Source organism: Capsicum annuum, chromosome 10 (genome assembly GCF_002878395.1).
Source record: "Capsicum annuum cultivar UCD-10X-F1 chromosome 10, UCD10Xv1.1, whole genome shotgun sequence".
NCBI classification, from domain to species: Eukaryota; Viridiplantae; Streptophyta; class Magnoliopsida; order Solanales; family Solanaceae; genus Capsicum; species Capsicum annuum.
The window spans coordinates 219,467,617-219,493,702 of record NC_061120.1 but is presented as its reverse complement, the minus strand read 5'-3'; the positions used below and the strand labels follow the sequence as shown (position 1 = coordinate 219,493,702).

At 33.5% G+C, this 26,086-nt stretch overlaps 2 protein-coding genes across 5 annotated transcripts; one reads left to right on the top strand and one right to left on the bottom strand.

Annotated features, from left to right (window-relative positions):
* Positions 1–520: 520 nt before the first annotated feature.
* On the bottom strand, positions 521–3,301 carry LOC107845176 (ras-related protein RABA4d-like). Its single transcript, XM_016689426.2, has 2 exons — positions 2,815–3,301; positions 521–1,290 (listed from the first exon to the last, which is right to left on the bottom strand). Exons 1-2 carry the CDS (start codon positions 3,045–3,047, stop codon positions 843–845), a joined length of 681 nt encoding a protein of 226 aa, XP_016544912.1. The 5' UTR covers positions 3,048–3,301; the 3' UTR covers positions 521–842.
* Positions 3,302–15,535: 12,234 nt separating this feature from the next.
* Positions 15,536–26,001, top strand: LOC107843931 (squalene synthase 8). 4 transcript variants are annotated; one of them, XM_047397469.1, is made up of 14 exons: positions 15,536–15,641; positions 17,881–19,331; positions 19,484–19,526; positions 19,718–19,807; positions 20,949–21,024; positions 21,380–21,449; positions 21,944–22,087; positions 22,161–22,265; positions 22,341–22,487; positions 22,662–22,737; positions 22,858–22,946; positions 23,287–23,378; positions 23,676–23,738; positions 23,948–24,638. In XM_047397469.1, the coding sequence occupies exons 2-14, from the start codon at positions 19,128–19,130 to the stop codon at positions 23,997–23,999; spliced, it is 1,251 nt and encodes a 416-aa protein (XP_047253425.1). In that variant the 5' UTR covers positions 15,536–15,641; positions 17,881–19,127; the 3' UTR covers positions 24,000–24,638. The 4 variants fall into 4 exon arrangements, with proteins under 4 accessions (XP_047253425.1, XP_047253426.1, XP_016543853.1 ...); XM_016688367.2 differs by lacking the exons at positions 15,536–15,641; positions 23,948–24,638 and adding exons at positions 23,457–23,505; positions 25,676–26,001 and having other exon boundaries at positions 17,688–19,331; XM_016688368.2 differs by lacking the exon at positions 15,536–15,641 and adding an exon at positions 23,457–23,505 and having other exon boundaries at positions 17,688–19,331.
* The last annotated feature ends 85 nt before the right edge of the window (positions 26,002–26,086 follow it).

The window sequence follows — 26,086 nt, the reverse complement described above, 5'->3', positions numbered from 1 at the left end:
TGTAATATTTTTAAAAGACACATAGGCTTTAACTTCAGATATAATATGATTATATTAATAAAAGAAAGATTCATTCTAGTTAATAAAATGTTAGCCATTTGTTTGCAATCAATTAAGTTGGATGTTGTTGCTAAAACATTAACTATTAATAAGAAGTTTGAGTTGTTTAATTCAAAGTTCTAAAATATTTATAGTAAAAAGTAGATAGTTCTTTCTTTCTGTATTTCTTGAAGATAATTTTTTAACGTGTTTCACGATCTTCATTATTATTTCAAATGAAGTCGAAATCATACAATTTACTATTAATTCTATTTGACGCCTCAAAATTTTAGGGGCTGAAAGCAAACATTTTACTGAGCCACCCTGGCTAAAGACGCACCCTCAATTGGAGCATGATAAAGCTCTGCAAGTTGTTTGCGCCCTCAAATTAGAATCATGCAAAATTCTGGCCAAACTTAAGTTTGTACAGGCAGCAGTATGTTTCTTGTCAGGAACGGGTTCACCATACTAGTGTCGTCAGTCTTGGTGTGTTTATAACTTTGTCGGACCTAGAATTTTGAGTTTACAAGTGTTGTATCCTAGAAAAGCAAGGATAAATTGTTTATACATATTACGTAAAACTTTTAACTCAAATACATGACAGAAGCCGTAGACAGGCTAGTAGCTCCATCCCTGATGCTGAGTAAACAACTTAATGAACTGTATACACACAAAGCTAAACAAACTATCTAAATCAACTTCAACCTCAACAACAATTCCCTATTCTACAGAACATATAAATAATTTCCAGTTACATTATGATTTTGGATAAATAAAAACACATCCAGAATTCAATAAAGAATTCACGATGACATGCAGCAGCCACCAGTATTGCCACCAGAACCTGAGTCCTGTCCGGGAACAATGATCCTTGTTCCCTTTAAAGATTGTGACTTCCCATAATCAGCTCCCGGAGTTGCTATGAGTGTATTCTTGCTAATGATTTTATAAATTTCTGTTAATATTGTCATGAATGCACTCTCGACATTTGTGGATTGAAGAGCGGATGTTTCCATGAAGAAAAGATTCTCCCTTTCTGCGAATTCTTGAGCATCTTCAACTGGTACAGCTCGAAGACTTCCTAAATCACTTTTGTTCGCGATGAGCATTATAACTATGTTCTTGTCTGCATGACCTCTTAGTTCCTCCAGCCATCTAGCCATATGATCAAATGATTGACGTTTCGTTAAGTCATAGACTAGCATCGCGCCAACTGCACCTCGATAATATGCACTTGTTACTGCTCTATACCTGAGAGAGATATGAAAGATTCATTGAGTCACAACAATTAGCTAATTGTCATGTTGTTCTGACTCTTCAAAAGCCGGTCCTTCCAAAGTAGAGCATTTTGGATAATCCGACTTGGATGAGGCAACACGAGAGTCTGAGCAACATAGCTCAACAGAAGGAACATGTTAATATGCCAGACATAAAAAGTATTCACTTATGTACTATTAACATAACGATGAATTAAGGACCGATTTTCAAGTTAAAATTTGGTAGAAATATGACTAGTCCTGAAAACTTAAGCAATTGATCATGAAATATGTTTTAAGTTCTGCAAACCAGCACAGGCTCAACAAAGTCCCAACCACTGTGAAAATGTCATACATATATTATAGTTCAAGGATTATTCATATTTAAGAGGAGTTATGAATTGTTAGACAAGTACGTAGCAACAACAACATACCCAGTATAGTCCCACGAGTGGGGTCTGGGAAGGGCAGTGAGGTAGCCACATACAGTGAAGGATGGTCAGTTAAACACCTTGGTCGAAAAATGATATTCTATCTGCAAAATATTATACGATATAGGTCACAAATTACTTTTCGTACATATATATTAATTCCTGAACATCCTTTGTGAAATTTCTGGTTTCGTCACTCGAGGAGGGTAAAATGTGCACAGACCTTGCCCCTACCTTTGCAAAGTAGAGAGGTTGTTTTCGATGGACCCTCAGCTCAAAAGAGATGAATTGTAAGACAGGTACTTTGTACGATGATAGCAACGAAAACTCGACAAGAAACATACATATGGAAGTCAGTATCGCGTTATAAACCACTCGTTAGGAATATCTATCACAACAACAGCACATCAATCTCAAACAAGTTGGAAGTCGGCTATGTGAATCCTCACAAACGATTTCATTCCATTTAGGTTCATCTCAAATCATATAACACAAGAAAAAGGGCAGCCCGGTTCACTAAAGCTACCGCTATGCGCGGTGTCCAGGGAAGAGCCCCACGACAAGGGTGTATTGTACACAACTTTACTTTGCACTTCTGTCAGAGGCTATTTCCAAGGCTTAGAACCTGTGACCTCTTGGCCATATGACAGCAACTTTAACTGTTACTCGACGGCTCCCCTTCCAAACCAATATAACACAAAATAAAAATAAAAATAAAACGCACTAGGAGTTCTCTATATCTTTTTATACCTTTGCCAGAACTAACCAACTCCTAGAAACATAGGACCTAAAGTGAACATAATAACTCCTAGAACGCCTCGATATAATCTCAAGCAAGTTAGGATCGGCTATCTGAATTCTCACTTACCATGTTATTCCATTTAGGCTCATCCCAACCCCAAATATTACACAAAATAAAAATAACTTCCAATAAACATATATAGAACCTAAAGTAAACGTATTAACATCCATAACACATAATCCTAACAAATTTATTGAACGAAAAATGAAAAATAAAGACGATATATATGCATAAAATTTCAAAAATTTAAAACCGAACGTAGAAAATTTGAAAAAATTAAACTAACCTTTCTTGTCCCGCGGTGTCCCAAATTTGTGCCTTAACAGTTTTATTATCAACACTCAAAGTTTTTGTTTGAAATTCAACCCCAATTGTAGCCTTTGAATCTAAAGTAAATTCATTTCTTGCAAATCTAGATAATAATTGAGATTTTCCAACTGCAGAATCTCCAATTAAAACAATCTTAAAAACATAATCAATCTTTTGATTATAATGATCTCCATATGAATTCGACGACATTATAACACGAAAAATTTCCCCTTTAACCAAAAATTTGTATCAATATCTCTTCCCAATCTCCAAATTTTAGCATATGATTGAAAATTAAAGATGTGTTAATCAAAATTTGTATCTTAAAAGATACAAATAAATCAAGATCCCAGTATATATTACAATAACCAAGATCAATAATTTCTCATGAAATTGAAATTATGTGGGAAATTATTTAGAATTTGTTTCATGCATGCATGGGATAATTGATAGAAATTAGGAAAAAATACCAACGGTTAATGTGGGTCCCTTCAACTGTTTTCTGAAAAATGGAAAAATTATATAAGGAAAAAAGTATTTCTTTTTATTATTATTATTTTTGTGGATTTTCTACTACATTGCTAACATATTTAGTAAATATTGAAAATTTATATAAATTTAGTAAAATCTTTTTTCTTTCAATCTTATATTGAAAATTTCTACTCCATTTAATTAACGGATTTAATTAAAAATAAAATGGAACGCATATTTGTATGTTTTATTTCTAGATAATACTTGTCAAGGTGTGAGAGTTTAAGTTATGGCACATATTGTCCGCTTTGGTCCAATAGACTTTACGGACGTATAGTTTGAGCTACTCGTTATCAAGTCTAAAAGCACACGCACCATTGAATCTATTGCATTTATGTTTTATAAAGTTCTTCCCTTTTACTCTTTCAATTGTGAGATTTGTCTAAGGTGTTCAAAAGTTTGTTAGACTACAAGTCTATCGATTCTTCTTGTGGGGTCCATCTCATGCCTTATAAAGTCCTAATTGGCTGCAAAATTTGACAGAAAGGTCATTGGCTAAAAATTTTTTCAAAAGTAATGCCTGCACAGTTGAAAATGAGAGTAGGGTCATTAATTGTGTTGAAATATTATCCTCAATGATGTCACTGGTGACATCAATAGAGACAATTTTTTGCCTATAAAAGGAGCTCATCAGCTTATTGGTTTAATACACCAAACAAAGAGAAAAAATAATATATAGATAGTTGTGATTAAAAAAAAATAGAGTGTGCGATATTTTAGTAAGGTAAGAGTCAAAAGAATATTATTTCTTTTGAGTGTGTGGTAGTCACTTTGAGTATTGTACTTGTGACTACGGTGTAAAATTCCTTACTATAGTAGTATCGGTTGCTCCTCTTGGTCCGTGATTTTTCCCTTATTTAAAAGGATTTTCACGTAAAATCCTTGGTGTCATTATTTTTCATAATTTTCCTATTATTTTGCCACATATACTTTTATTGCTATTCCGCCATTTGTCCAACAAAATGGCATCAGAGAGCACACGGTTTATACAAGTAGAATGGTTACTTTGAATCGCATTAACTATGACATTTGGAAAGAAAATATGAAAGATCTACTCTATGTCAAGAATTTTCACCAACCAGTATTTGACATCATAAAATCTGAAAATAAAACCGACGATGAGTGAAACCTGTTGCACAGACAAATTTATGGTTTTATTAGGCAGTGGATTGATGACAATGTGTTGAACCATATTTCTGGGGAGACACATGTTCGGTTCCTATGGGAGCATCTTGAAAGTTTGTATGCTCAAAAGACTAGAAATAATAAGATGTTCTTGATAAAATAAATGTTAGGGTTAAAATACCATGATGGATCTTCGATGACAAATCACCTGAATTACTTTCGGGGGATCATGAACCTGTTATTTGCTACGAACATTAAGTTTGACGAAGAAATTCAAGGCTTGTTTCTACTTGGTTCCCTACCAAACTCTTGAGAAACATTTAGAACTTCATTATCAAATTCTGCTTCCAATGGCGTGATCTCTATGAATTTTACCAAAAGCAACGTTCTTAATGAAGAGATGAGACGAAAGTCTCAAGGTTCCTCTTCGTTTGATGTCTTGGTGACTGGAGCTAAGGGAGAAGCAAGAATCGTAGTTCTCAAAATAGAGAACAATATAGAAGCACATCCAGAGGCAAATTTAAAGATATTGAGTGTTATCATTACGGGTTAAAAGGGCACACAAAGAAATTTTGTTGAAAGTTAAAGAAGGAGAATAGAGACAAAAAGGAAAAGAAAGAAGATAACAATAAAAATTGCATAGCCACCGTTAGCATCGAATATCTTGTTACTATTCTTGATGCAAATCTAATAAATATTCTTTGTGATGAATCAAGCTGAGTTGTGGATTTTGGTACCGCATCTCACGTGACATCAAAGAAGGATTTTTTCTCATCTTATACTCCAGGTAACTTTGAAACCTTGAGTATGGACAATGATACTATTTCTAAAGTAGTTGATATTGGTACAATTTATTTAGAAATTCGTACTGGATCGAAACTAGTTTTAAATAATATAAAGCATGCACCTAATGTTTACTTACACTTGATTTTTGTTGGTGTGTTGGACGATGAAGGATATGTTAGTACCAATGGTGGTGTAAAATGGAAATTCATTAGAGGTTCTTTGGTTGTGACTAATGGAGACAAGCGACATGGTCTATACTGGACTATGGCCTCTACTTGTGCTAACATGGTGAATTCAGTTGAAAGCGCTAGATCTTCAACATTATGACATAAGAGGCTTCGCCACATTAGCGAGAAATGACTTAATGTCCTGGCCAAGAAAAAATTATGAATAGATTTTAAAAGTGCAAAATTAAATATATGGGCACTGTTTGGCGGAAAAATAAAATAGAGTTTCTTTCAAATCTCATCCTCCTTCAAGAAAGACGGAGTTGTTTGAGTTGGTGCATTCAGATTCATGTGGTCCAATAAAGACAAGGACTTTGGGTGGTGCACTTTACTTTGTTACTTTTATTAATGATTGCTCAAGAAAGCTTTGGTTCTATGTCTTAGATACTAAAGACCAAGTGTTGGGTGTCTTTCAGCAGTTTGAGGCTTCTGTCGCAAGAGAAATGGGGAAGAAGCTAAAGTGTATTCGGAATGATAACGGTGGTGAATATTGTGGACCATTTGTGAATACTGCAAGCAATAAGGTAGCAGACACCAGAAGACTCCTCTTAAGACTCTTCAACTTAATAGTTTGGCAGAGAGGATTAACAGAACCTTGATAGAAAGAGGCAGATGTTTGCTTTCTGAAGCAAAGTTATCGAACTCCTTTTGGGGTGAGGCTTTATTAACCATTGCAAATGTTATTAACCTATCTCCTGATGTTGCTTTGCAAAGTGATATAACAAAAAAATTTGGTATGGGAAAGATGTTTTCTATGATCATTTGAGAGTATTTGGTTGCAAAACTTTTCTACATGTGTCTAAAGATGAAAGGTCAAAGTTAGATATCAAAACAAGGCAGTGCATCTTCATCAGTTATGGCCTTGATAATTTTGGTTAGAGGCTATATGATCTAGTTGAGAAGAAACTTGTAAGAAGTCATGATATTGTATTCATGGAAAATCAAACTATTGAAGATATTGATAAAGCAGAGAAGCTAGAATCTTCAAGTTCTGATGGTGTATTTAGTCTTGATCAATTTCCTCATACAAGTGTGCATGATGTTGATAGGCTAGATAATCATGCTGACGCCTAAAACCATGTTCCAAATCAGTATGTTGATGTTGATAATGACAATGATATTGTTAAAAATGCTTCAGTTCAAGAAGTTGTGGACGAGTCAAATGCTCCACTTAGAAGGTCTACAAGACAGCGTATTTCTTCTTTTCATTATTCTCCTAATGAGTATGTGTTACTCACCAACGGGGGAGAACCTGAATGTTATGAGGAGTCCATGAAATATGAAAATAAGGATCAATGGATTGAAGCCATGCAAGATGAGATGAAATCTCTGCATTAGAACCACACTTATGAGTTGATGAAATTGCCTAAGGGCATGAGAGTTTTAAAGAATAAGTGGAGGTTTAAAGTAAAATTTGAAGAACAAAACTTGAAGTCCAGATACAAAGCCTGATTGGTTGTCTCAGGATTTGGTCAAAAAAAGGCATTGACTTTGACGAAATATTTTCTCCTATCGTCAAAATGACCTCTATTCATACAGTTGTTGGTTTGGTTGCTAGTCTTGATTTAGAGATTGAGAAAATATATGTGAATATAGTTTTCTTCGTGGAGACCTCGATGCGGAGATTTATATAAAACAACCTGAGGGTTTCAAGATAAAAGGGAAAGAAAACTATATGTGCAAACTTAAGAAGAGTCTTTATGGCTTGAAGCAGGCTCCCAGATAGTGGTATAAAAAGTTTGAATCTGTCTTGGGGAAGAAAGGCTACAAGAAGACTTCTTCAGATTACTGTGTATTTGTACAAAGTTTTTCTGATAATGATTTTATCATCCTCTTGCTATATGTAGATGATATGTTGATTGTGGGAAAGAATGTTTCCAAAATTGACGAGTTGAAGAAACAGTTATGCAAGTCTTTTGCTATGAAAGGCTTGGGTAATGCTAAGCAGATTTTGGGTATTAGAACTACTCGTTTCAAAGAAAAAATAAAACTTTACTTGTCACGGGATAAGTACATTGAAGGTGTACTGGAGCACTTCAACGTGGAGAATGCTAAGGTTGTTATACACCCTTTGCTAGTCATATGAAGTTGAGCAAAAAAATGTGTCCTGTAATGAAGGAAGGGAAAAGAGCATCGTTAAAGTTTCATATTTCTCCGTAGTTGAAAGTATGTATGCAATGGTGTGTATTAGACACAATATTACTCATGCAGTTGATGTTGTCAGCAGGTTTTTTGAAAATTTGGGAAAGAAGCACAGGAACCAGTCAAATGGATATTAAGGTATCTAAGAGGTGTTGGGTTCATAGTAGATAAAAAAAGTGTGAATGGAAAAATGGAGAGTAAGATAATGGAGGGAAGGAGACACTAAAAATGGAAACTGTACTCTCAAATTGGCAAGTTTACTCTTTCTCCCACATTGGTGGAAGAAGAGAACTTGAGAGTGTTTATATTGAGAAACACAAAATTCACATGGATAGTGATGCAAGAACTAGGTGATGCCTCGCGTTGTCGTCATCGTCGTCGTTGTCGCTCGCTCGGCTCGGTTTCGGCTTCGGCTTCATATTTGGATTTGGATTAGGAAAATGATCGATCGATGAGATCTATCTTTTTGGACAAACTTTATTTGAATTCCAAAAAATGCCAAAGGGAATAACACAGTAAATATTTTTCTGTGTTCGATACTCCATTTATATGCATTTTGGTGATGTTTTTCTGATTTGATGCGTTGTTTCAGTGAACGTTGAACAGATGCATTGTTACAGTAAACAAATGCACTATTCCAGTGAACAGATGCACTGTTACAGTGAACTGGTGCACTGTTTCGCGAAATGGTGTAATGTTTTAGCAAAAATACTGCACTGTTTTGGGGAAAAACAACCATGCAATTTCAGAATAGTCACACCTCTAAGTTGAACCAATGCCACCTTTCCGAAAAGGCATGTTATGGCTATAAAAAACTGCCTTCTTCCACAGGTTTGAAAAAAAATTCATAATAAAAACTCTCTTCTTTTCTTTACAAATATTCTGTATGATCAATCAAAACGTTTTGTGTATTCGAAGAATCAGCCTATTTGAGGTACCGCTATAGTCGAATTGAAGGTCATTTTATCCTGGGAGAAAAAATTTCACAATCTCAGGTACAGTGATGGGAATTATTTCCTTAAGGAAATTTCGTGAATTCGGATGACTTGGCCTATTCAATTTCTGCTTCATCTTATTTTTCCTAAAAAATAAATACACCTCTTGGAAAGGTCATTTTGATCTTGTGTTGAGGGTATTTGATACTTCATTGTGTTCTTGTTTATACTTGAACTCTAGTTGAAGTTGTTTTTGTAATATACAGATTCTGCATACCCGACCATATTATGGGAAATAACAATCTTAAGAAAATAATATACAGAATCTATATTGCTTGTTTTTGGAGATTAAAGCTTAAGCTTTCTACTCCGCTTAAATTTAACTAGTGATTAGAAGACATAAAATCTTCATCACAAGTTAAGGTTCACTCGGTTGACGATTCAAAGTAATAAAAACTTCATCGTCAACTAGAAACAAGAAGAAGAGTTTCAAGTTATTTAACTTTATAAATAGTATTCTGAAAAATTACTAAGTTTTCCGTCTTGTGGTGACAGGAGAAATGACAACTGAAAGTCAAATGCATGATGTGGCTACGACTGTGGGGGCAAATAATATTGCTTCATCAAGCCATACAAATGCTCCGCCAACAATGGCACCGGCGGAGAAGCCCAGAAAATTTTCGGGCATTGAATTCAAGCGGTGGCAGCAAAAGATGTTCTTTTACCTCACCACTTTATATTTGCAATGGTTCACTAGCGAAGACGCTCCTGAGGTGCCTGAGGGAACCTCGGACAAAGACCATTTCGTTATTGTAGAAGCTTGGAAACATTCGGACTTCCTTTGCAGGAATTATATTATGAGTGGTCTCCAAAACGACCTCTACAATGATTATAGTGGAACCAAGACATCAAAGGAACTGTGGGGGGCACTTGAACGGAAATATAAGACGGAGGATGCGGGAATTAAGAAATTCCTTGTTGCACAGCTCCTAGACTTCAAAATGATAGATAGCAAGTCTGTTGTCTCTCAAGTACAGGAGTTGCAAATCATCATACATGATCTCCTAGAAGAAGGTATATCTTTGAAAAATACCTTAGTTGAACAAATTAAAAATATTCGTAATACTCACATAAACTATTTTGTAGGTTTAATTCTGAATGATGCTTTTCAAGTAGCAGCGATAGTTGAGAAGCTACCACCTTTGTGGAAAGACTTGAAAAACTACGTAAAGCATAAGCGCAAGGAGATGATTGTTGAAGATCTTATTGTCCGACTTCGTATTGAAGAGGATAATAAAGCTGTCGAAAGAAGGTCAAAGGGGAATTCTTCAATTAATAGAGCACATATTGTAGAAGATGACCAAAATAATTCGAAAAAAAAAAAGAAAGTTGAACATGGAAGCAATCAACCCAAGAAACAGTTCAAGGAAAAATGCTTCAATTGTGGCAAAACTGGCCAAAAGTCCACAGACTGTCGAGCCCCGAAGAAAAGCAAGAAAAAGAATCAATCAAATATGATTGAATCCAACAAAGAATGCAATGATTTATGTGCTATGTTCTCAGTATGCAACTTGGTGGGGAATCCTCCCGAATGGTGGATGGATTCTGGTGCCACCCGCCATGTATGTGCCAACAAGGAGTTGTTTTTGTCATTTGCTCTGGCTCAAGTAGAAGAAATGATCTACATGGCTAACTCCGCTACTGCTAAGGTAGGGGGAACAGACAAAATTTGTTTAAAGATGACTTCCGGCAAGGTCTTGACACTGAACAATGTGTTATATGTTCCGGAGTTACGTAGGAACTTAATTTCTGTTTCACTCCTAGATAAGAACGGATTCAAATGTGTAATCGTTTCTGAAAAAATTATAATTAGCAAAGGAGAAATGTATGTAGGGAAAGTCTATCTGACCGAAAACCTTTATAAGATGAATGTAATAACTATTGAAATAAATAAAAGTTCAAATTCTTCTTATTTGCTTGAGTCTTATGATTTGTGGCATGAACGTTTAGGCCATGTTAATTACAAAAAATTACGAAAACTGATTAACTTAGAAGTTTTGCCAGACTTTGAGTGCAAGAAATTAAAGTACCAAACGTGTGTGGAATCGAAGAATGCAAAGCATCCTTATAAGTCCGTTGAAAGGAATTTCAATCCCTTAGACTTAATACACACTGACATTTGTGATATGAAGTCAACACCATTACATGGTGTGAAAAAGTATTTCATAACTTTTATTGATGATTGCACTAGATATTGTTATGTCTACTTGCTAAATAGTAAGGATGAAGCAATAGATGCGTTTAGGCAATATAAAACTGAAGTTGAAAATCAGTTAGATAAAAATATCAAAATGATAAGAAGTGATAGGGCAGAGAATTTGAATCTCCCTTTGTGCAAATATGTGTAGAGAATGGAATAATCCATCAAACTACGGCCCCATATTCACCTCAATCCAATGGAATTGCGGAAAGGAAAAACTGAACTTTGAAGAAAATGATGAATGTCTTACTTATAAGTTCTGGTTTACCGCAAAACTTATGGGGGGAGGCTATCCTTACGGCCAATCGTATACTCAACAGAGTTCCGCATAGTAAGACACAATCAATTCCTTATGAAAAATGGAAAGGAAGGAAACCCAACTTGAAATATTTCAAAGTGTGGAGGTTTCTAGTGAAGGTTCAAGTTCCTATACCTAAAACGGTAAAGATAGGACCTAAAATGGTGGATTGTGTGTTCATAGGACATGCAAAAAGTAGTAAAGCATGTCGATTTTTGGTTCATAAATCCAAACTATCGGATATTAATGAAAATACGGTAATTAAATCAGACAATTCTGAATTCTTGAAAATATTTACCCGTATAAAACTAGACATGAACATTGAACAGTCTAGTGGAGGATCTAAACGACCTCGAGATGAACCAAGTGAGAATGTACATAATGAAGAAAATCCAAGACATAGTACACGTCAAAGAACATCAACTTCGTTTGGATCGGATTTTGTAATATTTCTCTTAGAAAATGAGCCTCAAATATTTAAAGAAGCGATGTCATCATTAGGCTCATCCTTTTGGAAAGAGGCAGTCAATAGTGAGATAAATTCACTCTTAAGAAACCATACATGGGAATTGGTTGACCTTCCTCCCGAAAATAAACCTTTAGATTCTAAATGGATCTTCAAAAGGAAAATGAAGGCGGATGGTACTATTGACAAATACAAGGCAAGACTTGTAGTAAAAAGGCTTCAAACAGAAGGAAGGCCTTGATTACTTTGATACATACTCGCCAGTAACAAGGATAACCTCGATTCGAATGTTAATTGCCTTGGCGGCAGAATATAATCTTCAAATCCATCAAATGAATATGAAGACCACATTCCTAAATGGAAACTTGGAGGAAGAAATATACATGGAACAACCTGAGGTTTTGTGGTTCCAGGAAAAGAAAATAAGGTGTGTAAACTTGTTAAGTTATTTTATGGACTAAAACAACCACCTGAGCAATGGCATGCAAAGTTTGACCAAACCATGTTGGCAAACGGATTCAAGATAAATGAATGTGATAAATATCTTTACATTAAAGACACTCCAAATCACCAAGTCATTGTTTGTTTATATGTGAATGATATGTTAATCATCAGTAGAGACATTTCTGACATAAATACAACAAAACGAATGCTCGAGAGAAAGTTTGATATGAAAGACCTTGGAGTTGCAGATGTGATCTTAGGTATAAGAATCCATCGAACTCCACAAGGGTTAGCATTGTCACAATCTCATTAAATCAAAAAAGTACTTGACAAGTTCAAGTATATGGAATTCAGTATTGCCAAGACTCCATTAGATGTGAACTTTGCACTTCAAAAGAATGAAGGTGAAAGTGACTCACAATTGGAGTACGCAAGAGTATTGGGATGTTTAATGTATATAATGAACTGTACACGATCAGACATAACCTGTACTATTAGTAAATTGAGTTGGTACACGAGCAATCCCAATAAAACTCATTGGATGGCAATGAAAAGAGTTTTGGGGTATCTTAAATACACTCAAAACTATGCTTTGCATTATAATAAATATCCTACGATAATTGAAGGATATAGTGATGCAAATTGGATCACCGGATCGAACGAAGTAAAATTCACAAGTGGATATGTATTTACTATTGGTGGAGGAGCAGTTTCTTGGAAATCATCCAAACAGACTTGTATCACTCGCTCTACAATGGAATTTGAATTTATTGCATTAGATAAAGCCGGTGAAGAAGCAGAATGGCTCCAGAATTTCTTGGAAGATATTCCGTATTGGCCCAAGATAGTGGCACCAGTATGTATATACTGTGATAGCCAAGCGGCAATAGATAGGGCAGGAAGCATGATGTACAACGGTAAATCTCGTCACATACGTCGGAGACATAATATCGTTAGGGAAATTCTCTCTAGTGGAATTATCACTATTGACTATGTAAAGTCAAAGGATAATGTGTCGGATCCACTTACAAAAGGCCTATCTAGAGAAGGAGTGGAAAGAACATCCAAGGGAATGGATTTAAAGCCTAAGACGAGTCAGCATAGCGGTAACTCTACCTAGCATACTGGAGATCCCAAGAGCTAGGTTCAAGGAGATCAAACAAAGTTATGTCTGACAGGTTCAACATTGTCAAATACCCAACCCATTCTCATGATGTAGACAATATTTAGTAAACAAGGATAAGACTTCAGGTGACAAGTCTTTTAATGATTATCTAAATTTGGAAGATTTGACCAAATTGTTTAATCTACAGGATTGAAAGTTTAGAAATCATCTATGTGAGGGCGAAGTGGAAGCGGCTTCAAGGAGAATGTTAGTAAAGGCCTATTCTCTAAGCTCTCATGAAACCAAGACGTGTTCATAGCTGAAAAGAACAAAACCAAGAGAACCATAAACGTTAAAACACTGGTTGTGTGACATGTATTGTCTAGATTTATAATAAAGTTCGACGGTTCAAAGATATCAAATCTACCAATTGACCGAGTGCATCCAATGCATGTTCACTATGGAAAGTTCAAAGGGAAACCTACTTATCCAGATGTAATCAGTCTTTGCTTGATGATCATATTCTTGTTCGTAAAACTTTTACAAAGAATAATCATTCCCATTCATGTTGGGGATTGTTGGGTTTATAGTAGATGAAAGAAGTGTGAATGGAAAAATGGAGAGTAAAAGGGTGGAGGGAATGAGACACTAAAAATGAAAAGTGTACTCCCAAATTGGCAAGTTTACTTTTTCTCCCACATTGGGGGAAGAAGAGAACTTGAGAGTGTTTATATTGAAAAAAGTAACTCTACATGGATAGTGAGGCAAGAACTAGATGATGCTGCACGCCGTCATCATCATTGCTCGCTCGGCTCGGCTTCGGCTTCGGATTTGGATCGATCGATGAGATCTATTTTTTTGGATAAACTTTATTTAAATTCTGAAAAATGTCATAGGGAATAACACAGTAAATATTTTTTTTGTGTTCGATACTCCATTTATATGCATTTTGGTGATGTTTTTCTGAATTGATGCGTTGTTTCAGTGAACGTTGAACAGATGCACTGTTACAGTAAACAGATGCACTATTACAGTGAACAGATGCACTGTTATAGTAATAGATGCACTGTTCCAGTGAACTGGTGCATTGTTTCGCGAAATAGTGTAATGTTTCAGCAAAAATACTGCACTGTTTTGGGGAAAAACAGCCATGCAATTTCAGAATAGTCACACCTCTAAGTTGAACCAATGCGACCTTTTTGAACAGGCATGTTATGGCTATAAAAACCTGCCTTCTTCCACAGGTTTGAAAAAAAAAAAATTTCAAAATAAAAACTCTCTTCTTTTCTTTACAAATATTCTGTGTGATCAATCAATGCATTCTGTGCGTTCGAAGAATCCACCTATTTGAGGTACCGCTATAGTCGGATTGAAGGCCATTTTATCTTGGGAGAAAAAATTCCACAACCTCGGGTACAGTGAGAAAAATTATTTTCTTAAGAAAATTCCGTGAATTCGGACGACTTGGCCTATTCAATTTCTGCTTCATCTTATTTTTTTCCTGAAAAATAAACACACCTCTTGAAAAAGTCATTTTGATCTTGTGTTGAGGGTATTTGATACTTCATTGTCTTCTTATTTATACTTGAACTCTAGTTGAAGTTGTTGTAATATACAGATTCTGCATACCTGACCATATTGTGGGAAATAACAAGAGGAACCTCAGAAGGTTGTTTGTGTTTTGGAGGATCTGATCCAATCTTGAAGGGCTAGATAGAAGCTAATATGGCGAGTGATCATGATAACAAAAAATCTAACACTGAATTTTTGTTTACATTTTCAGGGGGAGCTATATTATAGCAGTCGAGAAGTTGGCAAGAAAATAATATGCTTAAATGGTTCCTTGAAGAACTTGGATTGCACCAAATGGAGTACGTTGTCTTTTGTGACAGTCAAAGTGCAATAGACTTGAGCAAGAACTCTATGTACCATGCAAGAATAAAACACATTGATGTGAGGTACCATTGAATTCGTGAACAAGTGGAGAACAAATCGCTCCATGATAAGAAGATTCATACGAGTGAAAATCCCGCGGATATGATGACGAAAGTGGTACCAAAAGACTAGTTCAAACAGTGTAAAGAACTTGTCAGCATGAGATCTCTCTAAAAAGACGAGGATACCTCCTCCAGATGCATGGACAAGAGGGGGAGATTTGTGGGGTCCATCCTATGCCATATAAAATCCCAATTGGTTGTAAAATTTGACAGAAAGGTCATTGGCTAACTTTTTTTTCAAAAGTAATGCTTGCAAGGTTGAAAATGAGAGTAGGGTTATTAATTGTGTTGAAATATTATCCTGAGTGATGTCACTGGTGATATCAATAGAGACGGTCTTTTTTGCCTATAAAAGGAGTTCATCAGCTAGTTGGTTTAATACACCAAACAGAGAGAAAAATAATATGGAGAGAGCGGTGAGGTATTTCACAGATTGTGAAAAAAATAGTATGTGAAGAAAAAATTAAAGCGAGCGATATTTTAGTAAGGTGAGAGTCAAAAGAGAATTATTTCTTGAGTGTGTAGTAGTCACTTTGAGCATTATACTTGTGACTACGGTGTAAAATTTCTTACTATAGTAATATCTGTTGCTCTTCTTGATCCGTAATTTTTTCCCTATTTAAAAGAATTTCTACATAAAATTCTTGGTGTCATTATTTTTTATTATTTTCCTATTATTTGCCACAAATACTTTTGTTATTATTCTGTATTTTGCCCAACACTTCTGTGATTCATTCTCATCGATCTATCCTCTGTTATGGGTGTCACAAAAAGATTGATATCTAGTACATTCATGGTTCGGAAAAATAAAAATACCTTTATAAATCGAATATACATTTTATTGTGGGATTATACTGACTACTGAATATTAATTAAATCTTAGTTAATTAACTAATATTTATAGTATATTAAAAGTGTGAAAGAACTTAGACATGTTGTTTGAACTTTTTGTCCTTCATTAAAAATTCTTATTTTAGACAAAATCGTCTTTTCACTATTTTTTTATAATATTTAAGAATTGAAAATTAATTAAATAATTTTATAGTGAAACCTTTCCTTTTTAGAAGTCATCAGAATTAACGAAAACTAATACTTTTTTTATTAGTTTAAGAATTCTAAATCAACTAAATTTTATTTTAAGAAGATTTAAAAAATCTAAAAATAAATATAAAAATGTTAGAATAAGAAAAATTAAGAAATACCAAATAAAATTAAGAAATACCAAATTTTTGAAAGTGTTAAGTACGTAATAAAAATGTAATCAATGATTTTGTAAAGATTTAACTTTAAAAACAAGGAAAGATTTTAAATATAAAAAAAAAAAAATAATCGTACCACAAATATGGTTCAAATTGATGTGTCTCTCTTAGCCTCTGCTAACAAGGAAAAGAAGAAACGCAAAAGTGATAATCTAGCAATCACTTGAAACTTCTGGTAATAAAATATATACGTGCTTACACTAAAATATATGTTTATATTTGTAATATTATATTATATTAAGTGGATCGTATTGATTTGAAGGAGAGTGGTTTTTTTTTTATTTTTTTGTTTTTTTATTTTTTTGTGGGGAGGGGGATGAAGGTTTTTTTAAGACATATGAATAAAATACTAAAAATGAAGATTTTTTATGGTTTTTTGTGGTGTTTAGCCTACGGATTGATGGGTGGGTATCATACTAACACCCATACTAATTCGCTAAAGTTACATTAATCTCAATCCTTTTGGAGCTAACTATTCCATTTCTCAACTTTTTTTCAAAATTACTAAGAATCCCTGGTTTAATCCATACATATACATCACATTTTTTCAGATACATCATTAAATTCTATATGAATACATCACATTTTTCAGTAATATATTCGAACTTGTAAGTAAAATTAGAAATTTCTATAATCATATTTAAAAGATTTGAAATTTTAAATAGTTATAATAAATTCAGTTTTAGTATGATGTAATTTTTCCTAAACAAATAATTTTCCAGAAACATGATTGTGCGTTAGATATTAAATACTTCATCCGTTTTGTATTAATTGGGCCAAATAGACTTGGCGCATCAATTAACAAAAATATTTATTAGGGGTTTATTTTATCAAATTAGTCTTATTAATTATACTTTGAAAATATAAATTTAAATATACACAAATTGTTTAGTCAATGATAAGGGCATTATTGGAAGAACATATTAAAATCATTTTGATTTCATCAATGCAACAACTAAATTGAAATAAAAATTTTTAGAATGCGGCCAACTAAAATGAAACGGAAGTACGTTACTAATTAATTAGCTTGTCGGCAGCTATATTTATGATCTTATAATATAAATATTTATGTTCAGCTCAATAATATGATCATAGTGTAATATAACACTGTTAAACACGTTTGTCTGAATTCAAAAGAGAATAAATCAAACGAGTTAAATAGTAAATACTTAAATTTGTGACCTTTTGTATTGGTGAATAGCAATATATTTGTATACTCATGTTGCATGAAACTACTGGATATATATATATATGTATAATTTTTACTTTTTATTTTTATTTTTGAAAATAAACTGATTTCATTTATCAAAAATGATATTTACATCTCAAGACAAAATTAGAAATGCTGGTTTAGAAATTGTAGTGGTGGATATATATATATAACATTTACCATTTTGGGGTGAGGGGTGTTCATTTGGTGTCCGATACCCATATTGGAGCCCCGATTAATCTGGATCGCGTATTGCAGGGCCCATTCTGGGAGTGACGCTTCCAATGAAATTTTCTCTATACTCAGAGCTCGAACCTGAGACCTCCGATTAAGGGTGGAGTAGTCTCACCACTATACCACAATGATGTTGGTACATTTACATATTTAATATCGAGTTAAAGATAGATTTCAAATTTAAATTTCTCAATTCAATTATTAAGACTCTTAGCACATCATATTCTTTATTTTTAAAAGCATAGATTTGGATTTATTATTTGTTACAATTTTGGTTAAATTTATAATTTTATATTTAAAATATTAGATTCTGATCAACTCGATATCATAATAAACATAATACGTTTCTTTAGAAAGAAAAACACGAGAATAACGATTTGGAAACAACCCAACAAACACCACTAATTCGTATTATTTGCCGGTGGTTCAATTTGTGTGATGCATTATTGAATACTGAATTAAAAACTATATTATAAATAATTTTTAGTTATTTCTGTAATTATAAATTATTTTATTAAACTTAGAATTAAATACTTTTTTGGGGACACACTAGCTATATACTCTCTCCATCTTAAATTATCTATCGTATTTCTCTTTTAAATGTCTCTTAGAAAACTATTAAATTAAGAAGGATCTTAATAATCTTACTCTTATTTATGTCTTAATATACAATCTCTATTCATTAAAATTTACCTTATTAATATATGTATGCCAACTCATAATTGAAGAGGCTTTTAGTCTTCAAGAACAATTACTCTCTCCATTTTAATTTGATTGTCTAATTTTGACTTGATATGAAATTTATGAAAGTAAAAAAGATTTTTGAATCCTATGTCTTAAACTAAAGATATATTGTACGAGTATAATCTATCAAAATTTAATCTCATAGTTTTAAACATGTCATATGAAAAATTAGAATTAAAAAATTACCAAAAAAAAAAAAAGAAAGATCGAGGCATTCCTTTTTAAGCCAACTAAAAATGAAGGTAAAACAAACAAATTGAAAATGAAGTAAGTTTTAATTAAGGATAAAATAAAAAAGAATAATTAATTAATCCTGAATTTCTAAAATGACAAATAACTTGAAATAATGATTTCCAAAAATCACGACAAATAATTTGAGACACTAAATATATAATAGACCTCGTACGTAAGAAACTGTTCATTATCTATATATAGTACTATTCATTCTCTGTATTTTTGTCATCCTTTATAATATATACTACTATTTTTGACACTCTTGTTGTCACATTTGTAAATTTATAAGAAGAATGGGAATGATAATGGAGATTATGAGACATCCAGATGAATTATATCCATTAATGAAGCTCATTTTATCAGCTAAACTCGTCGAGATGAAGACTCCAGTGTGGCTGTCGCAGCCACATTGGGCCTTCTGTTACGCTACTCTTCGCAAAGTGTCTCGTAGCTTTGCCCTTGTCATTCAACAGCTACCTAGTGACCTCCGCGATGTTGTAAGTTAAATAAGATTTCTTTCTCGAAAGTCAAATTGCATGAACTTGAATTCGGTTTAAAGGAAAGGTATAAGTTAAGAGACAACAATAAGTTAAAATAAAATTTTATCGTACACAACCTTATCGTGCATTTCTGCAATTCAACTATGCAGGTTTGTGTTTACTATTTGGTTCTTCGAGCGCTTGACACTGTTGGTATGTTCATCTCTCAATAGTTTAAATTTCATGAATATACGATACGAAATCTATTACTGGACTTCACTTGTGAGATTACACTGTATATGTCGTTGTATTATATTGTACGAAAATTGGTTGATTGATGTAAGTATTAATGTTGTTTTCACTAATTTTTTTATTTTTTATTTTTTTTACCTTCAAATGTACAGAGGATGATACCAGCTTAGACACTGAAATTAGAGTACCTATATTGAGAAAAATTTATTGCCATTTCTATGATCCTGAATGGCATTTTTCATGTAAGTTTTCTTAATTAATCTTAGTTTTGTTCTTCACTCTGATAATCAACTTGTTAATTTAGCAACTATGTTATTGTTGCTTTGTGTAATTAAAAAGGCTCGATTTGGAAAATATTTGACAATCAAGTGTTTTTGGTTTGAGTTTTAAGTTAGGAAAAATGCTCTGTTTCCAACCTGAACTATACATGAAATTGTTGAGACACACCCGAACTTTAGGAGGGTCCTAATATCCCTGGACTAATTAAAATTGTATTTTTGTCAACCTTAGTGCCTACATGGCACATCAGTGAATCAACACACTGAAGGTCAACGTAGGCACACGTATGTGCCATGTAGGCACAAAGATTGCCAAAATTATGGTTTTAATTAGTTCAAGGGTAATAGGACCCTTCTAAAGTTCAGGTGTGTCTCAGCAATTTCGCGTATAGTTTAGGGTGAAAACAGTGCATTTTCTCTTTAAGTTATATACACCATCAGTTTAAAAGGATAGTCCGGTTCTCGAAGTTTCTGCAATGAGTCCATTTCTGCTAAAGGTTGTTTCCACAGCTCGAACCTGTAACCTCCTTGTCTCATGGAAGCAACTTTACAGGTTACGTCATGGCTCTCATATACACCATCACTGTATTACAAGAAAATCTCTAGCTAACCAACCTTCTTATGCATTCTTTCTTAACATCAGGCTTATAGCCACTAGATAGAAATAATAAGATACCTCCAACAATTTATTTGTTTCAACACGAGTACTAACTAGGGTCTCGAATCAGTAACCAATGGCTTTTAACGATAGACATTTTGCCACGAAGTTGGTGGGCTTATCGTGAATTAGGTTGGGGTGCTCTAGTGGCTTGGGGATACTATAATTCTTACATTACTGGGTCACCAAAAGATATAAGCCTCCTTAAAAAGTTGTTGCATTCTTTGGAAATTAGACAAATTACCTGCTATAACAAGTAAAAGTTGATATGATGGTGTAAAAATTTCTTGTACTGACCATATATATAACTTAAATTAATTTGGTTTTCTTAACTTCATCTTCCAGCATTAGTTATTTCCACTACATTGTTGTTTCCTAGTCCTCTTCTATATTATTTGAGCCTTTTCTTTCTTATTTTATGATATTTATGTTATGTTTATTTATTAGGTGGTACAATGGCCTTCAAGGTTCTTATGGACCAATTCCATCATGTTTCCACTGCTTTCCTGGAGCTAGATAAAAAGTGAGTTCTGAAAAAAAAAAGTTGTTTTCTTTCTGGTATTGACATATTGTTACAGATTGAAAATTGATCGTAAAATATTTGGACGATTTGTAAGAGTTAAAGGTACTAATAAACAGTCCATGTATAGTAGTAACACAATACTATATAAAAAAAGAACAGCCCAGTGCACTAAAGCTCCCGCTATGCGCGGTGTCCGGGGAAGGATCCCACCACAAAGGTGTATATTGTACGCAACCTTACCTTGCATTTCTGCAGGAGGCTATTTTCAAGGCTTGAACCCGTGACCTCCTGGTCACATGGCATCAACTTTACCAGTATTTGTATTTGTAAATGAAACGTTCTGCGTATTTTGCAGTTATCAGGAGGTGATTAAGGCTATTACGAAGAGGATGGGTGAAGGAATGGCAAAGTTTCTATGCAAGGAGGTGATCCGCCGAACTTCATTGCATATATTAACTAGAATGGACGGGTTCAAGTCTTCGTGTCTTTATTTTTCTATTCCTCTCCGTGTTTCAGATCCCTCGAAAAAAATCAGTCGATGAACAAATTACTAGTACTTCTGCTATTAAAATTTCAGTGATATAAGAACTATTGCCCTATTATGAATTATGTGTTATGAAAAGAAACAAAAGTTGACAGAATCTACATATGAGAAATGCTTGATCTTTGCTATATTGGTTTTAGTCTTGTTAGTCGTTACGCTTTTGATTGTGGATCTAGTACAGGTGGATTCAATTGAACTCATTGCTTTCGATTGAACTATGTACGCATATGCAAAAAATATTAAAATATATGCGTGATAAGATCAAACTTATTCTGAACTCGGTGACTCTAAATCCTGAACTCACTCATGCTTATATGATCACTCGTCCCCTTAATCCTCGTAAACTTCACATACTAATCGTTTGGTCTGATGCAGGTAGAAACAATCGAAGATTATAACGAATATTGTCACTATGCTGCTGGACTTTGTGGATTAGGCTTGTCAAAACTTTTTTACGCCTCTGGAAGAGAAGATTTAGCACCAGAATCCCTCTCTATTTCCATGGGTTTATTTCTTCAGGTATTCGCTCCTAAAATTTTAAATGCTCTGTATACTGGCTAGTGATACGAGTATATTTGGCGATATGTTTCAGAAAATAAGCATCATTCGAGATTATCTGGAGGACATAAATGAAGTTCCCAAGTGTCGTATGTTTTGGCCCCGACAAATTTGGAGCAAATATGCTACCAAACTTGAGGTTTGTTTTCATCATAAGAAGTACTATTACGTTGATTCGTTGCTCTTTAACAGCCATCTTCTTTACGTGCGTCAGGAATTTAAGTATGAGGAAAACTCGGTCAAGGCAGTACAATGTCTAAACGAAATGGTCACTGATGCTTTATTGCACGCAGAAGATTGCCTGATTTACATGTCTAATGTACGAGATCCAGGTCTCTTTCGGTTCTGTGCAATTCCCCAGGTATATATAAATCCTGTCCTGTGAATCCTATTCTTTTGTACCACGCATATTAGTCTGCTAACGCTTATGAAAATGTTACATGTTCCGTTCTGGAAAGTGTAAACAAAATCAATTCAAGCTTTACATATACGTACATAGAGTGATCACTGCTTTGTGACTTTCTTATACTACCAGATCATAAATATGGGGAATTTGGCGATGTACTACAACAACGTTGAAATTTTCAAAGGCGTTGTTGAAATGAGACGAGGTAAAGATACATCGACTTACCAATATACATGCCAATTGTTTCTTACCGGCTAAATTGCTAACGCTTTTTGTGAATAACAACAATTCCTCACTGTTTCGCTTACTTGTATCTTCTTTCAAGGCCTCTGTGCTAAGATTATTGATCAGACGAGGACAATGGCTGATGTCTACAGAGCTTTCTTCGACTTCTGTTGCATAATGGAATCAAAGGTATGTATACTGTATGTTCGATCTCGTTGGCTTACTCATGTTTACTTCTTTGTATTTTGACTCTCCTTAGTGAAAATCCCGACTCCACCACGGTATAGCGGTATTGGCCGAGTTTATAACCGCTCAATTTTCCTCTTTTCACGTTCACATTTGCATCGTTTGAGTTTTTCATCCAGTAGTGAAGATTCATATAGACGACTCCTACTTGTTTGACAGTGAGGCGTAGTTATATATGAAACCTTTGATGTTCAAATATTAGCTGAAAACTTCTTTATGTCGAGTTTTGATTCTTTTAATTTAATCATGCTCGATGAAACAACTTATCAATCGATTCCTTCAGGTTGATCGTGATGATCCAAATGCATCGACTACTTTGAAGAGGCTTGAATCAATCTCGAAAACCTGTATAAACTCTGGAACCTTGAAACAAAGGTCTGTTATATTTACTAGTCATTTTTTTCTGGAAATTTATTTGTCATTATCAGTTTATGACTCTTTATCTTCTACCAGGAAATTTTACATATTCAACCATCAGCCTGAATTTATTATTCCATTTTTGGTGAGTTCTTGAAAAAAAAATCTGATATTTAAGGCTGCGTACAATACACCCTTGTGGTGGAGTCCTTCTTCGGACACCGTGCATAGCGGTAGCTTAAATGCATCGGGCTGCCTTTTGTTTTTTACACATCCATGCAATGTTTTCTTATTATACTCCAATTTCTTTTGCAGATTACGTCCTTTCTCATCATGCTGGCTATTCATTTATCAACAAAAATACCTTAGAAACCTTAGGTGAGCATTCAGATGACTCTATGTATTCTTACTTGATTTATAAAAAAAAAGAGTTATTAAAAAAAAAAAAAACTAAACAAATCAATAATAATATCCTATCAGAACAATACTATTGGGCTCACATTTTGTCAAGTCAATCATATTCAGACAACATTTTGTTTTCTAAATAGTGACAAAGAAAACACTGAAAACTTTTGTGCTATGTTCAGGATTTTTGGTCTCTATTGCAAGGTAAAGTGGCGGAGCCAGGATTTTCGTTAAGGGGTTCAGAAGTAAATATGAGAACTAATCAAAAGGGGTTCAGCCTCTACTGTATATACATAAAAAATAATTTTAACTATATATAAATAGTAAAAAAATTTCGCCGAAGGGGGTTCGGAAAAACCCCCTCGACCAAGTGTAGCTCCGCCCCTCGGTAAGGCTGCATATGAAAGACCCTTGTGGTTCGGGAGCTTTAGTCAATCGGAATGCCCTTTTTTGTTTTTCTAAATTTAAGAACAACCATTCCTAGTTTCACTCGGGGGCGGATGTAGAGAATGCGTTATGAGTTCATGTGAACACGGTAGTTTTTGTTGATATCATATATTCACTAAATACATATAAATATTTGATTATGAACTCAATTATCATTTTCTTTAAAACCAATAAACTTCAAATCTTGAATCCGCCTCTAGTTTTTCTAAGTTTCAAGATATTAGGATTAGCATTCAATGGTAACTTTTGATTAAACACAGAGTTAACAACTCAAATGGTCATTGAATTTACGACTTTTTTCTCAGAAAGTTACTCAACTTTATTTCTTACTCCAAAAGTCATTTTACTTAGGGTTGATCTCTCAGAAATTCTCTCAACTATAATTTTCACTTCAAAAGTCACTTAAGTATGAATATTTTACTTATAAATCACTCGACCTATTTAATTATTTGTTTTAATTAAAATTTTATTTTAAAACCAAAATTCTAAAAAAACTAAAAAAATATTTGAACCATATTTATTACATATTCTCATGTTTTACTTTATATTTAACTCTCTGAAATTTTAAAATATCCTAAATAGTTCATATCAATTCACTTATAATGTTAATATTAATTTTTAAGATTTTTCGAATCATATTCATTTAGTTGATTAGATTTAATTAACTTTCAACGTGATACTTATTTATGAAATTGATTTTCAATCATAATGCAATTTTTTATATTACCACTTGTATAATATACATATTCAACAAATAAATACAATGAATTCTATTCCTAATAAGCTGATAAAAGGGATCGTTATAGATTTTAAACTAAAATGACATGATATAAACATTCCCAAATGTTATTAAACATTTGTACATTATAATATATACACTGCAACGGATTAAAATTACCCGCAAAAATTGTACAATCAAATGACTGTGATTTTAGGATATTAATTGATGATCTGTATGACTATATACACTTTATAGTATAGAGTAATCGTTAGACAAGAAAATAACAGTAAAATTAAAATTCTAAGAAATAAAAAAGATATTCAATTAAACCATTTAAATGAATTTTGGATATGGCCGAATCACTAAACTGATTGTTTAAATGAAAATCTTTTTTATTTCTTAAATTTTTGTTTTAAATAAAAATTACATGATTACAAATTTTAATGAAAAAAATTAATTAAACAACTTGAGTGATTTTCTGAGAAAAGAATTCATAATTGAGTGACTTTTGAAATAAAAATTAAAGTTGAGTGACTTTCCGAGAAAAGAACTCATTGAGTGACTTTTGAAGTAAGAATCAAAGTTGAGTGACTTTCTGAAAGAAAAATCATAAGTTGAGTGACCATTTGAGTTATTAAACACAAGAAACATGGGGTTAATACTGCTAATTTTTCATATTGTGGAAATACTACCCTACTTATTTTTCCTTCAATCTGTTTAATTTGCCCATTTTCGATGACAGAAAGGATGGATTATGTCGAATTCCAAGCAAGCTGAGATCGGTTACATGAAACTCTCATTATTTATGCCGAATTCCAAGCAAGCTGGAATCGGTTATTTGAAATTCTTATGGTTTTTGTCGCTTCATTTAAGCTCATTTCAATCCATCCAAGATGAACTATTTAAACTTGTTTCCATCTAACGCACATTTAATACTTTCTTAATTATTTTAGATTCATTCTCGATAAATTCTAAAATGTAACCATTCCTTCGTTGGAAATTGTACTATATGAATTGAATATGAAGAATTATTTTCGTGTATTTATATAAACTGTTGAATTGCCTCGACTCTGAGTGTTGGGCATGCATTGGGGTGAGCCCTAAAAAAAATAAAAAAAAAAAAGTAAAATCAAGAAACAAGAGAATCAAAGTA